At 47.0% G+C, this 17224-nt stretch overlaps 1 protein-coding gene across 3 annotated transcripts in view; it reads left to right on the plus strand.

Annotated features, from left to right (window-relative positions):
• Window positions 1–17224, plus strand: part of SAMD11 (sterile alpha motif domain containing 11) — a 141638-nt gene that overhangs the window by 97655 nt on the left and 26759 nt on the right. For all 3 annotated transcript variants that reach the window (XM_089534258.1, XM_089534259.1, XM_089534260.1), the window contains 2 exons: window positions 10521–10694; window positions 16379–16529. In XM_089534258.1, coding sequence (XP_089390384.1) covers window positions 10521–10694; window positions 16379–16529 — 325 coding nt within the window. The remainder of the gene's footprint in view (window positions 1–10520; window positions 10695–16378; window positions 16530–17224) is intronic.

Here is a 17224-nt window from a genome sequence, read left to right on the forward strand (position 1 = left end):
GCCTGGAGCCCAAATCCATCCTTCCTAGGGTCCTCATCTGGCTCTTGTGAGATGTCCCAATGGCCATGTTCTCTTCCCTATGATATCATCTTACGGTGGCTTCCAAGCTTTTCTTTTGGCTTTTTCACATTCTGAAAGGTTGACATGCTTCTAAGGTTAGCAACTATTACTTAAGAGGTACCATCCCAAACATGCCTTCTTGCTGTTTATTGCCTGGTTATTCCCTGATTATTCTTGGGACAATGGCTCTTTTATTGCGTGTGTCTGAAAACCTGAATTGTAATTGTGTGATTTTCACGGGATAAACCCTGTTTAAACTTCCAATTTTCCTCTGGGTGATAAAGCCCTAAGGGCTCCCTAGAACATATCTGAAATGGAGGTCTGGGTGCATTGAGCTGGGCGTGGAAAAAGGCAAGAGTCTCCTTCTCTGGGAGGAGAGAATAAGAAATGAGTGGTCCCTCTCCGGCTTTCTGTTCCTCGGAGGCATTGTCATTTTAAGTTCAAACTAATTAGCAATCAATAAAGCTTGCACTGATTAGGATTGCTTGACCTGTGTTTCGACGCCAGCGTAATCTGAGGAGTTGGAGAAAAGTTTTACTGCACTGGTTTCTGTGCAAATAATTAGAACAAAGACTATGGATCTTCTCTCTTTTAGGACTCTCCTATGGCCTAGAAAGGGTGCTGTGATGGGCGTCTCAGCCACTGTTTGCACTTTTTGATGCAGAAGTGGGTGCTATATATGAAACTGTGTCAAAAGACATGCAACGATGGGTATCAAAAGTGTGCTTTTGGTTCAGTTCTGGTATTTCCTTGGCTGCCTTGGAGATTGCATCGGGGTGTTTAAAAGCCCAGGAGGGGGAATCAGGAGCAGCCCCCTTTCCGGCCTTTCTCCCCTCCGTTCTTGGTACTGCTGGGGTCACTGTAGCCTGGTTGTTTGTTTTTCCTCCTCGGCTAAATGGATTTTATTAGACGCTGCCTGCAATCTTATCTTTACAGCCATACAATCTAGAAGCTATTTCGTTATTTAAAATCAAAACAGAAACAAAGAATGTCAGGGTGCTCTATTCGGCGCCGGAGTTGCAGAAGGAAAGGAAGATGCTCCAGACCCATAAATGTGGCAAAAATCTGTCCCAGAAAACTAGCACACATTCCTGCCTAAATGCCCAAAGTCCTATTCTTTCCCTGCATTCAAAGCTGCCTCTCCATTTCCTCTGCTTCCTCCTCCTCTTCCTTGGAGTTGCAATTAGAAAGACATCAATATTCCAATAGGGATCTGGGAGGTTGAAATGCATTTTGCTACCAAAGACGCCAGCTTGGATCAGAGGGGACCAAGTGGTCTTCACCTGCGAAATGCTGTTGTGCTAATTTTTCTCTTAACATGTTATACCAGTATACATCTGTACCCTGTGATCCCCCCCACCTTCCCTTTTTGCTTCATTTTCTTCATCTCTTCCCCCCTTCCCTGCCGCTGCATCCTCTGAAAAATTAATCAAGGTGATAGCAGTTTAATCCATCTCTTGGAGAAGGCAGCTAAGCTTTAATCAGGCTTTCCCAAGACCTGGCTATCTATTGCTTTGGAATCAATGCTACTTATTCCAAACCCCAAAGAGGCCTCTCCTCCCTCCCTCACCTCTGTTCTCTGCCCCTTTGCACCAGGTGACCCACCATCCAAACTTCTCTGTTTACGACTCACCTCTCGGCTTGGGCAGTTTCATACCGAAGTGACAGATTATCTAATCTGACTTGAGATCAGTCTGAATGATTTTGCTGGCTCCTCTTTATCTGCAGAGGTTTAAATGAAATGAATTCTAGGACTTGTCTTTCAAGTCAAGCTAGACTAGACACACTGAAGTCCTTCTACTCTAACACAGGTACTTGGTTCAGTAGCTTGTCTCACCTGGCAGCCTGGAGGTTTCCGCTTTGTAGCTACGCTTTCAGGAACATGCCTTGTCTTGGATGTACAAGGGGGCTGCTCAGTGGTTCTTTGCTGCCCCAGAGAATAGGATCCAGAACAATGGATGCAAGTTACAGGAAAAGAGATTCCACCTAAACATTAGGAGGAACTTCTTGACAGTAAGAGCTGTTCAGTAGTGGAAGATTCTTCCTCGGAAAGTGGTGGAGTCGCCTTCTTTGAAGGTCTTTAAGAAGAGGCTGGATGGCCATCTATCGGGGATGCTTTGAGTGAGAGTTCCTGCATGGCAGGGGTTGGACTAGATCAGTGATGGTGAACCTTTTAGAGGTCGAGTGCCCAAATTGCAACCCAAAACCCACTTATTTATTGCAAAGTGCCATGTCCCTCTGGCTTTCTAGTAACAAACTCTGGCAAACTCTGTGCTGGGGTGACGGCACATGTGCCCACAGAGAGGGCTCCATTTGGTTCGCCATCACTGGACTAGATGGCCCTTGAGGTCCCTTCCAACTCTATGATTCTAGTATAGAATACTAAGTTTCAATGAACATCGTTTTTTATGGGTTTTTCGGGCATCTTAGAGATGCCAGCCGCAGATGCTGGCAAAACGTCAGGAATAAACTCTTCCAGAACATGGCCACATAGCCCAAAAAAAAAACCCAAAACTATGGATGCCGGCCATGAAAGCCTTCGATTTCAGTGAACAGTTTCAGCTCCGTGATTCATCTCCATCCACTGTTGATCTCTTATTGATGCCTTTCTGATCAGCCATTGATTGAGGTGCTGTGATGTCACAATATGCTTCATGCTCATGCCATTTTCAGAAGTGGTTTGATGATGAATATAGGGCCCATGAGGGAAGTAGGGAGTTAGTTTAGCAGAGGAAGAGCTGAAACCTGAGGCCTGTGGGCAGTTGGGGATAGTCTGTGCTTCAAGCATATTTTTGTTGTTGTGAGCCTTCAAGTCATTTTTGACTTATGGTGACTCTGAGGTGAAGATGTCACGGGGTTGTCATGGTTGTTTGGGGGGGATGCCTCTGCTTCCTGCTGTGGCTGAGAGAGTGTACCTTGCTTAAAGTCATCCAGGGAGTTTCCATGGTCAAGTGGAGATTCAAACCCTAGTCCAAAGCTTAAACCATGCTGCTCTCTTGAGGGTACATACTTGGCCTGTCTTTCCTCAGCATCTCCTCCTTAGTACCACAACCCTGACAAAGCTTTTGCAACCCTTTTCTGCCTTCCCTCCATCATGAATTCTCTCTTTCCTATGTTCATTTCCAGCATGCAGAAACAGAAACGAAGCCGTTGCGAAAGTTAGCCCTGGGGAGATGTAGCATTCCTTTTATAGCATATTTGGAGTGTTATATAGCGCTCCGGAGTCTTTTCTGGCTGTGTGCTCTACTGTGGAAAAAGGATGCAAGAGGTAACTGTGAATTTGGATGGGGGTTTGGCGAAGGGGAGGGAAAGGGTGGAAGACACCTGTAGGACCTGCCAAAGCATCCAGTGGGGAAGCAGGTAACCTTCCTTTCCTTCCTCCCTCTCCTGGTGCATGCTCCAGAGATCAAACGCCAGCCCTATCTCGGTGGAAGCCGGGCCGCCAAGCGCCTGCTGTCAAACTGAGCAGAACGTTCTTGCGTCTAATATGGAAATATGACCGCATCAGAGGCTCAGAACAGGGGCTGCGCGCTGGCAGGTCACGGAGGAAGCGTTCTCCGCCGGAGAAGGTTCCGGCTCTCCTGTCCTCTCTCCCTGCAGTAAATTCTCACTCCTGACACCACAATGTGGAGATCTACTCCCAGGATAATTTGGAGAAATGAGATTATATTATCGAGAGGTGGCATGGAGGGCAGGGCAAAGAGAAGAGAAGCAAGATAATTGTTGAGGTTCTTTCTCTGTCTGTCTCTCTCTCTCAGTCAATCCCTGCCCCCCAAGCATATTTGTACAGCTGCAAAAATAAATCCAGCAGAGCTTCCATCACTTTGGGGAAATGGTGAGCTTGGCGAATACAAGCGTCAAGGCAGGAAAAATGTAGCATGAAGGTGAAATCTTTCACTTTCCTACATGGCCCAGTAGGCATCCCCAGATCTACTTTCTGCTCCAGGTGTAATGGGGTACATGTGTAAAGGAAAGGGCTGGATGGCTGGAGGATAGCTTTCTAGGCAGTGCTGCAGAAATAGAGCCATCATAGCTTGCATCTTTTGCAGCCTGCTTTCCTTTAATGAAAACTGAGGTTCATAAGAACTTTATGTTCTGTTCTCGGTTCAATTTGGTTTTGTGGATGGGAGCCCTCCTGATAGATCACAAGGTTTTCTGTTGGTCGGGTCTGCTGTTTCTCATTTCAGAAGTGGGAAATTTTCCTTTTAGGAATCAGACTTGCATGCATAAGATTGAAGTTGGCTCAGCCCCTAGATATAAGCTCAGTTCAAACTAATACAGAGAACACCTTTAGGCTTGCATATAGCAGTATTCGCTCCATGGACCCCTTTTGTATGAGATTTAGCGTTGGCTCTAATAACTGCAGTAATATCTCATTGAATAGTGAGGTATTCTAAAATAATGATGAGCATTAAGTGATATTTCTAGATTTCTAGAACCACAGTAATGAGAAATGACAATATCTGTGATTTCTCTTGGTGGTGAAGTTACCAATACTACAGTGGTTTGTTGCCTACATTCCTAACTTGAAGATATGCTAAATGGTGAAATAAAGGTATAGGCTCAGATCCTTCATCATCAGGTGTAATGATGAAGCTCTGTCATCACATTGCCACCCTCCTAAAACTTATCTTTACAGCCAAGCAGAAACCCAACCAAAGGGTTTCTGAGGCATTGCAGATCAGGGTGCTGGGAAATGATGTTTGCAATGCTCTCCTGGTGTCAAGACACATTCAGAATAGGCAGCTGGAGAGGCCTGTGGCAACTGCTCCTTTCAAGGTGCTCCTCAATAAGGAGAGCGCTACAGACATCATTTCCCAGTATCCCAATATGCAGTGCCTTGGGAAACAGTTCCAGTTCCCTTCAGTTGAGGTGCTGCCTAGCTGGAAAGGTAGGTTTCTGGGGTCAGGGCAGTCATTAAAGACTGTAATCCTGAATCCCCAAGTTACGACAGTGTGGGTCCAGCTTCCAATCTTGTAACTACTGGACAGGATACCAGTTGTAACTTCCCCCATCCAGGTTCAAAGGATGCCTGAATTCTTTGATCCTTTAGGAGTGTGTAGGCCCCAGGTTAAGAACTCCTTGTGAAGAGAATGCCTGGCTAGATAAAGTCAACTTCTCGTGTTCCTAAAGGGCAGCATATGATCTCTACTTTGAATGAACTTTGCAAATAATACAAAGATATTGCCGTGTCAGTCTGTAGAGTCAGTATGTAGAGAGATCTTGTAGCACCTTTGAGACTAACTGAAAGAAAGAAGTTAGCAGCATGAGCTTAAGTCTACTTCCTCAGATGCATTGCATATAATGGAAGCACTGACTTGGTGGCCCACGTAGGAGACCTGGGCCTTTGCAAGGGATCTGCTGCCTTGCATGTCAGGGCAAAGTGCTCCTTCACAGTGCCAGCATGGTTTGCAGCATTGCTGCATACGGCTGAGCAAAAGAGGGGGAGATGCTTCACAGCATCTGTGTACTGGGCAGACCAGAAGGCTGGGCAGCTGCTTCTGTCTAGGCTGTGCCTTCTGAGTGGCTTCGCTGGAGTCCATGTCACACCTGGCGACGGCTGGGGATTTGACAGGATCAAGTGCCCGCATTAACCCGCCAGCGCTAAAGACCAAAGCAGACAGCAAAGCTGCAGCAGAGCAGGAATGGGGAGAGGGGCTGAGTGGGTGGGATCTCACTTGTTTTTAAGTGGAGCAAATCAAAGCCTTTCTCAGCACTTGGGTCTCTCCTCTCCGTCTTGCACCTGAAATCTTCTTTGGGGCAGATCAGGAGGCGTTTGCGGTAATTAGAAGTGTCATAATCATTCTATCTCCCCACTCCTCTCGCCTCCTTATGGGAAGCAGGAGGGCAGGGAGACGAGAGCCAAAGCAGTGGTAAATCCCCCCCTTCTCGAAACTGTGGCTCCCCTCCCACCCCCACATCTCTGGCTAAGAGCTTGCTGGAGGGGCTGTGAGACAGTTGGTGCCTTGCTGAGCTCCCTCCAGGGAGTGGGTGGGCGGCAGGCGTGGGAGGCCCTGTCACTCACCAGCCCCGAGTGGCGGCAAGAAGAGAAGAGGGAACATTCCCAAGCCTTTGCACCTTCTTCTTCCCCGGGGGGTATAAGCCACCTGCTATGTGGCCTGGGCATAGCTTTGCCTGATCCTGCAGGCTTCCTCCCTTAGGGATCATCCAGAAGTCATTTTTTTAAGCGCGGCGATGCAAATCATCTCGCTCACGCATTCCGGGTTTGTTATTCACAACCACATCAATGTGCATCACCACTAGTTCGATTGCCCATACGTGCCAGCATTTGAATAAAGATGGCGTGGACGATGCGAATGCGTGCGGAACGCGTCCAAGGCATGCAGAGTTTTATCCCAGGTCTATTCGCATCGGTTATTCACACTACTGACAATGCAGATATCTTTTACAAACTCTGGGAAAACCCCAATATTGATTTTCCCAGATTAAGTGGGGATTTGGAAGCCTTCTCCCAAAACTTGGGTGCATTCAAGATGCGTGTGAACAACGGAGATTCAACCTGGATTCATCCTGGATTATTTTCACAGTGTGAATGACTTAGTTGAAGCACCCTTTCCCATTCCTCTTCTGAGTCTACAGGTCTCACAGGGTTGTGAATGAGGCCATTTACCTCTTAACCCTTTGCGATTTGGCTCAGGGTTAGAGTTTTTACTGATCTGGGTGCATGAGAAGCATGTCCCAAAGGCTGATGGATGGCAAGGCTGGGGAGGATTAGTACAGGTGCAGTTTGCAAGGCTTGCAAAAACAAAACAAGACAACCTTTTTTAAAAATGCCTTGATCCTTAAAAGAAGAGTGAATTTCTTTCTTCTGAGGTAGACAAAACTGGTAGCAAGGCAAGATGTGCTGGCTATTGAGCATAGAGAGGAAAGTGCTGAGAACGGTAGAAGCATTAATATCTCTTAAGAGCTTTGAATATGCCCTTCCTCCAGAAGATAGATCCAGAGGCAAACAGGCAGCATCTGAAAGCATCATTTGAAAACATCGTGTTTAAAGCAGCTGTTGTATCAGGAGCAGCCACCAAGCAAGTCTGTGCATCTGTTTGGATCTGGTGTGCTGGGCATCACCATCTGAAGGCTCTCTTGGCTAATGCTCCTTGCCATAGTGTCTTGAGAAGGAAGCAGCAGCATCATAAATCAGTGAAAGTGGCTTTTCCCTTCACATGAATCATAGAATCATAGAATCGTAGAGTTGGAAGAGACCACAGGGGCCATCCAGTCCAACCCCCTGCCATTCAGGAAATCACAATCAAAGCATCCCCGACAGATGGCCATCCAGCCTCTGCTTGAAGACCTCCAAGGAAGGAGACTACCAGGAGTGGCCAACCACACAGGGGGCAGTTTTCCTTCTAGTGCTTTCTCCTCCCCTGAGAAGCTGCACCATCATATTTTGGTGCACATTTATGTCACAACATATCCAGCTGCCATTTTCCTCATGGTTTTTGCAGCTGGGAGGTTGGGAGGGTTTGAGGGCTGTTGAGTGATGTAGATAAACCATTGCAATTGCTTTTTAAAGGACCTCAAAACAAGAGTGTTTCTCCCACTTCTTCATAGCCATTTCCTACAGGCTGCAATCTTCTTGAATTTAGGCCAGCGCTGCCCAAACTGGAGGGGGGCTGCCTTGGGACCCAAATGGCCCAGCAAGTCCAAAGTCGTTTCCTTAATAGATCATTATCCGATTCAGTTAATGCACCGGCTGTTCTGTAGGAACATTGGCAAGGGGAGCAATTCACTTTGAGCTCTCCCTTCGCCCTCTCCTCCAGCTTGCCTCGCCTGGCGGAGCAGCGTTGTTGGGGGCTCCTCTGAGTAATGAAAAGCCTTGCCCTGTGGGGATGATCAGAGATAAAACGGGGCTGCCGGAGCAGAGAGCACAGTAATTACCGCAGCGCCTTGCTTTACAGTAAACAAATGTCGTCGCCTAGCTTGGTTTTTTATCTTGCTCTGTACGGCTGCGACAGGAACCCCACGGCCCCTTTGCTGGGGTGGGATGGATGGAGCCGGAGAAGAGAAACAGCGGGAAACTATGGCCTGTTACAGACTGCCAAAATAAAGCTGCTTCGGGTTTCTTTGGAGGTATGATCCATTCCTAAGCACTGGAGTGCAGCTTTGGTGCAGCTTCCAGATTCTTAGGATGCATGCATCATTTAAACAGCATAATAATAATAATAATAATAATAATAATAATAATAATAGGTTTTATTTATATACCGCCCAATCACTGGGAATCCGAGCGGTTTACAACAGAGGGGATAATAGACGGTTCCCTGCCCTCAGGCTTACAATCTAAAAGACACGACACAAAAGGAGAAGGGAATGGTGAGGGAGGGAGGGGATCAGGTCCAGCAGTTCTTCTCTCCCTCTGCGGCCTGGACCAAGGCAGATGGACCAGAGGGAGGGCTTGTCTTCTTCCAGGCAGACAGTTGGAGCTAGCTGCCTCTCTCTCCCTCAAGATGGATACTCCAAAGCATACCTCCAAAGAGACTCGAAGCAGCTTTATTTTGGCAGTCTGTAACAGGCCAAAATCTCTTGGTGGAGGTGGAAATGGGATGGGGCTTATTCAGATAGGATAGGACAAAGGCACTGGGAGATTGTGGTACAGTTGGCCCTCCGCATTTGTGGCTTTGACTTTTGCGGATTTGGTTACTGTATATACTCATGTATAGGTCTAGAAACTTTAGTCAAAATATTGACTCCAAAAGCCTGGGTCGACTTATCCAGGGTCAGTGTAAGTCCTATTTTAACTCTTATTAAAAAGGGAACCATCCCCTGTTGAAAGGCAAGAGCATAATCGGTCTTGGAAGCACTGACCCCCCTTCTATTCTCTGATCTATCAGGTATTAACAGTTATATCTGCTGGGATTTTGTAAGTTCTTTAGCATTGTTTTTCTTTGCTTCATCCTTTAGATGTTTTGTTACATGCACCTGAGTTTTACCCTCGACTGATCCACGGGTCATATCAAAATCCACAATTTTGGGCCCCAAAACAAGAGTGTTTCTCCCACTTCTTCATAGCCATTTCCTACAGGCTGCAATCTTGAATTTAGGCCAGCACTGCCCAAACTGGAGGGGGGCTGCCTTGGGACCCAAATGGCCCAGCAAGTCCAAAGTCGTTTCCTTAATAGATCATTAGCCAATTCAATTAATGTGCCGGCTGTTCTATAGAAGCATTGGCAAGGGGAGCAATTCACTCTGAGCTCTCCCTTCGCCCTCTCCTCCAGCTTGCCTCGCCTGGCGGACTTATACATGAGATTGACTTATAGTCGAGTATATACGGGTAATATGTTCTGACTATGAAACTCTAGGTCCTCCAGCGCAACTCTGCCAGATGTTGACCATAGAGTTGTGCTGGACAACCCAGACATACCCAGACGTTCCTAGAGAAAACACTTCTATAGGCATTTGTAGGCCCTCCAGCATGATTCAATGGTCAACATCTGGCAGAGGAAGATGCACTTTCATTCCTGCTATTCAGACCATAGCCTAGAGTACACTGGCATCTCTTTTTGCTGTGTCTTCCTCCTCTGTTCCTCCTGCAGAGTCTGCTTGCCTTTGTGCCACACCCAGCTGCTTCTAGGCATTGCTCTGAAGGGCAGGAACAGAGCAATACATTCCTCCAGCCGCTGCTTGTGAACATTTTGAGGAGGGAGGAGAAAGCACGCAAACTTTAGGGAACAAATAATACCTAGCTGTTTATCCTCCAGGTGGAAAAAGGTGACTGCCAAGATCTGTCCGTCCTTCTGTGTTTCAGATTTTTATTCTTCCCCTTGTTCCCAAAAGCTCTTAACCAGCCTACATGTTCTCCTCCTTGTATCCTTGCAGCAGGTACTTTTATAGAGGGGTGTAGCTACAAGGTGGGGTGGCAAAATGAAGCTTCGTAAATAGCCATTTCCTCCTCTCCCCAATGAAATTTTCCTTTGGCCCCCAAATTTCTAGCACTACGGAGTGAGATACTAAAAACCATTCAGATCTAGAACTCATCCATTTGCTGTGTTTGCATTCCCTTGGTAGCTTTGCCTACCCCTTTTCTTTGGATGCCTAAACTGTGTTTCTAAATGCTCAGCTGATGTCAAAGAAGTGCAGGAGGCTGAAGGAAAATGTCATTGAGGATAAAGGATTCTTATTTGGGGGACGATACCCTCATTTTGCGGGCTCCACATAGTTACACCCCTGCTTTTAGATGCAGTTGTGTACAAAAATGCTAACCTATGGAGACGTCTGTCAACATGGGCTTGCTCGCTGTGTTTTCAAGTACAGACGTCTGAACTTGTTTGCTGAGAGATGGGTGTGCCATGCGATGTGTTATTCTGATATTTTTGTAGCGGTGGAAGTATGCAAAGGAAATTCCCCTTCCAGGGCTCTTCTCCCTTCGTTGCTTATCTTTTCTTCACCTTTTATCCTGGCGTCAACATGCATTCTTAATGTTCTGTTTCCAAACCTTACAGAAAACTCCCACACGCCTCTGCTGGAGGGCACCGTCACTCAGATGACCCCAGAGGAGCATTACAGGCGGATGATGTCGGCTCTCAATGAACACGGCACTTTCGAGGAGCAGCAGCAGCAACAGCAGCAGCGGCTTTACCAGTTGGCCAACAGCATGGCAGTGCCCAGCCATAGCGGTGAGGGTACTTTACTTTCTCAGGGGCGGCCTGTGTGGAGTTCTCCAACTGCAAAGTAAGGATGTGGGGAATACTTGTTAATACAGTCGGCCCTCCATATGCGCAGATTCTTATCTACGGATCCAACCATCCGTGGCTTGAAAATATTTTAATAATATATACATTCCAAAAAAGCAAACCTTGATTTTTCCATTTCATATACGGACACCATTTTACTGTGCCATTGTATTAATGGGACTTCAGCATCCATGAATTTTGGTATCCGCAAGGAGTCCTGGATCCAAACCGCAGCGCTTACCAAGACCCCACTGTGTTCACATCCTTGAGGTAGAAATGATTTTGCAGCACTCAAGTATGTGCCCACTGAGGAAAAGGAGAGCAAGCATGAGAAGATGATGATGATGATGACGATGATGACGATGATGATTTATTTATACCCCATCTTTCCACCAAAGTGGAACTTAGGGCAGCCTAAAAGCTTTGTTGTTGTTGTTGTTGTGTGACTTCATGTTGTTTCTGACGTATGGTGACCCGACCTCTTGGCAAGATTTGTTCAGAGAAGGTTTGCCATTGCCTTCCCTTGAGGCTGAGAGAGTGTGACTTGCCCAAGATGAACCAGTGGGTTTCACGGCCATGCTGGGAATCAAACCCTGGCCTCCAGATTCGTAGCCCAACACTTAAACAACTACATCACACTAGCTTTGTAAGTCACTAAAGGTAACTAAGGGCCCGAACAGACAAGCCAAAGTCAAGCTGCTTTGGGTCACTGTGGAGGTATGCTGTTTAAATGACACACGCATCTTAAGAGGCCAGAAGCTACACCAAAGCTGCGCTCTAGTCCTTGGCACAGCTTCCGACCTCTAAAGACGCATGCATCATTTAAACAGCATACCTCCAAAGTGACCCAAAGCAGCTTTATTTTGGCCTGTGTGTTCAGGCCCTTAGTCAAACATTTAATTCGTTACCTGTACTTAGTTACCAAAGAGAGATAATACCCACTCTAAAGATCCCAATGATTAATATCTGAAATGCCCCTTATTTGACAATTAGAACATTAACGTGGAGGTAGAACTGATGGCAAAGTGAGATCAACTTCTCTTCCATTTCTAATGCCAGAACAGCAGGGGCTCACTGGAAAAAGTAGGTCCAGGCTGAGATCAGGTCTACATTTTATTCCAGTCAACACAAAGCAATGATTATCTATTGGCACAGCCGGTGGCACCGACTAACATTTAATAATTTAGGAGCCCTTTTTTTGGGAGGCTTAATTGCTTGTCTCTCTTCCTACTCCCCCCATTTTATCCCCCCTTCTGCACATGCTGCTCTCCGTCAACATTAATCCCACATTCTCCATTCTCCCCGCCTGGAACTGCCATCCCTGGAGCATCTCTCTGTCAATCACTCTTGATATCCAAACCATCAGAGAGCGTAGCACTGTAAATAACACATCCACTGTATTTGTGCAAGGCAGGAGGGGGGGGGATTGCTGGAAGACAGGGGAGGCAGCAGGGAGGAGGCGATGGGTGGGTTGTTGCGGTCATTCCGGATCGATGCCGCCGCTTTCCTCCTTCCCCCCATCTGCTACAATGGAGCACCGACGGCCTTTTTCAGATAATTAATTTATAAGCATGGGAGGCATACAGTCACTGGGCTGGAGAGAAAGCAGGGCTTTTTCAGTGTGTTCTGATGGAGCTGGCAGTTTATCTCATAGCAAAGGGAGGTGGGTCTTACGGACAAAAATGTGCATTACACAGGCAAATTGGTTGTTGTTGTTGTGGGCCTTCGAGTCGTTGCTGACTGATGGCAACCCTAAAACAAACCTCTTGAGGGGTTTTCTAAGCAAGACTTGCTCTGAGGAGGTTTGCCATTGCCTTCCCAGTGGGTTACACAAGCAACTACTACATGTATCTTAAATGCATCTGATGCTTAACATGTATCAGATGTTCTCCGAAGATGCCAGCCACTGCTGCTGGCAAAACGTCAGGAATAAACTCTGCTAGAACGTGGACTCATAGCACTATGGATGCTGGCTGGGAAAGACTTTGACAACACACAAACGATGTTTCTCTGGAAGTGGCTAGTTCTCCACTTTGTCTTATTCCGTTGATCTCGCATGTCTTTCCTGGGCCTTTCCTCAACATCATCTTGGTCTGACACACACAGCTCCAGTTGTGTGCAAGCCATGTGCCCACAAACGGACATGGGGCTGAACCACACTTCCACCCTACCAGTGGGATTTATAGAGCTCCCTTGGTCAGAAAAGACGCTCTCCGTCTTCTGCACCCATTAAAGTGGTTTTGTGTATCTGAACTTCTCTCCTAGACCTCTCTCTTTCTCTTCCTCTTCCTCTTCCTCTCTTTCTGTCTATCCGTCACCATTCTGCCAGGAGGATAAAGGCATCAACCGGCATAATAAATAAACCATTGTCTGCTTTCTGGGAGCGAGGTACAAACAGCCGCTAATTAGCACTTGCTAATTACCTAGCCAGGGAAGGATTAACACTCCTAGTTTGAAAAAGGAAAGGAACGGGGAAGGGAAAGCTGCCTTGGCTGGGCTTGGGATGGAAGAGACAACAAATCTTATTTATAGCTATTTCTTATATAGATTATAGCCTCTGTTACCGCAAACTTTTTGGAAAGGGAGGCACGGCCAAGGGGCAGGTATGAGAAGGAGCGCCATTTCAGGGTTTAAAAAGCCTATGATTCGAGGGGAGCCAGAGAGATTTCCAGTGACTTCTGTAAGCCTGGTGGCGGAGAAAATCCTTTTGTATATTCGTCATGTGAACTAGCTTTACATGTCCGTTTAACTGCAGTTCCAAGAATTTCTTAGCCTTGGGCCAGTGGTGTCAAACCAGATGATTTCCACAGTGTGGATGCAACCTGAGAAGTAGGATGCTAGACTAGTAGGCCATTGGTCTGATCCTTATATTCCCAGTTCAACTAACAATAGACTCCTGTTCAGTCCAGCAAATGGTGGACATCAGGCATTAGGGTCTTTCTGGCCCTCCCTGGGTAAGACTGTTTGAACTGGAGAAACTGAGGCTGGGAGCAAACACATGGCTTGACATGGTTCGGGGAACCTGTGGCCCTCCAGATGTGGGGTTGCAGCCCCCATCAGCTTCAGGTAGCATAGCTAGTGGTAAGGAGTGCTGGGAATTGCAGTCCAGTAATGGATAGAAGGCTGTATGTGAAGTCAAAGGCTTTCACGGCCAGCTTCCATAGTTTCTTGTAGGTTTTTGGGCTATGAGGCCATATTCTAGAAGAGTTTATTCCTGACATTTCGTCAGCAGCTGTGGCTGGCATCTTCAGAGAAGGCTGTATCCTTTGAACCCTATCTTGACCAAAGTCTAGACTTGAGTGCAATTCAAAGCAACAGCAACATGGAGACTGTGAAGTGGAAGGCTTTCATGGCCGGCATCCATAGTCTTTTGTGGGTTTTTCAGGCTGTGTGGCCATGTTCTAGATTGTCTTGCTGTGCATACACACCAACAACCCTTGTCTAGCAGGCAGTGTTATGTCCAAGTTAAACATCCACCTGCACATGCTCCCCTCTCCATGCTTTGCCTCATCCATTTATCACTGTTTAACTCTATTGTTTGCCCTTTCTCTCTTCCCTTTTGCTTGGAATTCCCTTGATGTCCAGAGACAGTGCCTCAAGAGCCCTTGTATGGAGCTGGCAAGAGGCAGTCCATGCACCAGTGCCACCCAGGGCAGATCCTTCTCGCTTTGTCCTTAAAAAATGCCAACTTGCCACGGCTTGCACCTCTGCCTCCCTGATTCCCCCTTTTCCATTCCGCACAGACATTTCTACCTTCCATTTTAAACCACAAGACCAGGAATGGGGCTAAATGTTGGCCAAGACAGACTCAGTATGGTAAGAGAAATATATCAACAGTATAGGCTATAAATAATCCCAGGACAGCTGCCTGCTCTACCAGAGCAAGCAAAGGCAAGGGGAAGGAACAGGGGAAACCCCAGCTGCAGAATGAATTATCGCTGTGTATCCTTCATACAGAGGGCATTTTAAGGAGGGAGGAACATATATGGAAGCGGTACAGAAGGGCTTTAAAGAGGGATGTGGTATTTCTCCAAGGATGGTGCTAGAAAATTTATGAAGCATCAGGTCAGGGAGGGTGGGAAGTGACAGCGACGAGTCCCAGGAAAGATAGGGTAAGTGCCACTAACCAGGTGAAGGTTACCCATGTCTGCTTAGGAGTAAACCCAAGGGCAGTGACTTAACTGAATCATGGTTCTGTATATGTACCCTGCCTTGTGGTAGGACGGACCAGTCATGAGTTTTGGCACCGGAATAAAATTCTCTGCTGTGCAGGAAAAGGACTCTTTTTATTCGTCTATTTCCCTACCCCCTTCGGTGTAGTTGCACAATTTCCTCTGACTTGCTAAAGCCAAGAGCAATATGTGTTTGTGTGCGCGTGTGTGCGCGCACACATGCTTATGAGAGAGAGGCGGGACTGGCTCAGTTTGAACATACCTTCCTTTGCTGCGTAATTGTGTCTAGGAACAGTCTTTCTCAAAGTCTGTTTTTGGAAGGAAACTTGGGACTGTGTTGCAGCAAACAGACACAAAGCCGTAATTCTACTTTTCTCTCTCTTTCTCTCTCTTTCCTCTTCTCCTCCCAGCCGCACCTGAGTGTTGATGGGAGGAATCTTTTCTCTGTTGTCCTTTAATTCTCCAAGCTAATCCCCTTAATGCGCTGAAGGAGGCCAGGGTTTTCATTAGAGCTCAGAGAGAGCGAAAGAGGCGTCTTTTCTCTGAGTCTGGTAGGCGAAGTTTCATGGGGAAGGCGAGGAAGAGCAAGGGGTTTGCATGGAAGAAGGAGTGCTAACTAAATCTGGGGGTGGGAATAAGAAAGAGAACTGGTGACCCAAGGATCTTCTGGCTTCCTAAGTCTGGAAAAGGAAACAAGAGGAGCAAGCAAGCAAGAGGGATGCCTCTGAAGACATGAAAGGCGTAGGTAGTGACAGAGCTTGGACAAAACATGTTATGCAGATTCATTCTTTTACTGCAAGAGCAAAGATAACTGTTGAAGTCAGGTTTTGGCTGAAATATAATGAGCCGTGACTTCATTCCTTTTGCAGTGCAGCTGTGACTTTGAAAAGAAAGACCAGATGTAGATTTTAAATAACTACATAGCAAAATACGTTAGACCTGATCTCTTTGCCTTGAGAGAACCAGTTGAAAACAAAGAGTAAGGATGACCATTTTCAGCACATTTGGCATTCTGAAACGAATCAAAGACGTGAATCCAGTTGATAGACAAAATGAAAGTAGACCCACTGAATCCATGGGAGAGCAGCAAATCAACACTTAGATATATCCCACTTATTCAGTAAGTCTACTCTACCTGGATTGAGGCCAACATCAACAGATGTCGTGGCTGTTTTTGCTTACTTGGATGGATGGGGAAGGCATGTAGGTGTCTTTGGTTCTACAGTCCAGCAGCTTGCAGCATTTTGATGTCTGGTTGTTGTTAATTGTATGGACCTGTTTGCAGCTAGGTAGTGGCAAAGGAGAGGTCCTTACCATGTGCTCAGAGGCACTCTGATCACATATTAGGAAACAACAGCCAGTGGTCCTAAAGCCCAGTCAAACCTGGTACTCATTAACGCCTGTATTTCCATCTTGCCCTATCAACTCACACAGGGTTTTCTGTTTCCTCCACAGACCTCCTCCGGGCACGGCAAGAGGTGGCAGCTGCAGCCGCCGCACGCAACCCTGGCACCATGGAGGCTCACCTCCCGTCAGCCACCAACTCATCCAGTCAGCGCCGGAAACAGGGGCTCCCCCAGCACCGGGATTCTCACTTCACCGAGAGGTATCTTGCAACTGTTTTGACCCACAGAAGTCTGGATTATGTCTTCCCCTCCTTCCCTTTAGCAACGTGGGGCTCCCCACAGTCTCCTAGCCAGCATAACCAGTGGGTAGTCTGGGGTTTGCCCTCCAATAAAGTAATGTATGCAAGGCCTGAGGAAACCAGGGCTTAGAGTATGGAGCTTATGGGTACATTAGCATGGCATGGAAGCCTAAAGGAAGAAGCAGACTAGTTCTAGTGGACCAGGGTCAGAGCTGTAGAGACTGTTGACATGCAGGGATGCAGAGAGACAGAGGGACTGTTGAAGCTGGCCCCACAAAAGAAGGGCAGGTAGGATGCAGCACTGACAGCATCCTGCAAGCAAAGCTGGCCACAGTCCATGCTAGGTCTTCAACCATTTTTAAAATGGTTACCCCCAGCTCCAGCAATTGTTTGTGGTTTTGTAAGTGAATCTCCAAAGCAGAGCTGTATCTATGAGGGTCGGAGGGCCTTCTGAGGATCCCAAGTGCTCTGTAGCCTTGGACATCCTTGCTAGTTTTCTGTTTATCTTGGCCCAGGTTTCCTTTGAAACCAGTTCAAAGTCTGTACCTCACTGGTTCCAGACTAACCTGGTAGAAAGAGGGGACTCTGTGCATGTTCAGAGGCTTCTTTGTGATAAGGGCACTTCTGCAATAACAAAACCTTGGAGTCCTAGACAA

Source organism: Sceloporus occidentalis, unplaced genomic scaffold (assembly GCF_023333645.1).
Source record: "Sceloporus occidentalis isolate IW3139 unplaced genomic scaffold, rSceOcc1.0.p SCAF_8, whole genome shotgun sequence".
Lineage (NCBI taxonomy): Eukaryota > Metazoa > Chordata > Lepidosauria > Squamata > Phrynosomatidae > Sceloporus > Sceloporus occidentalis.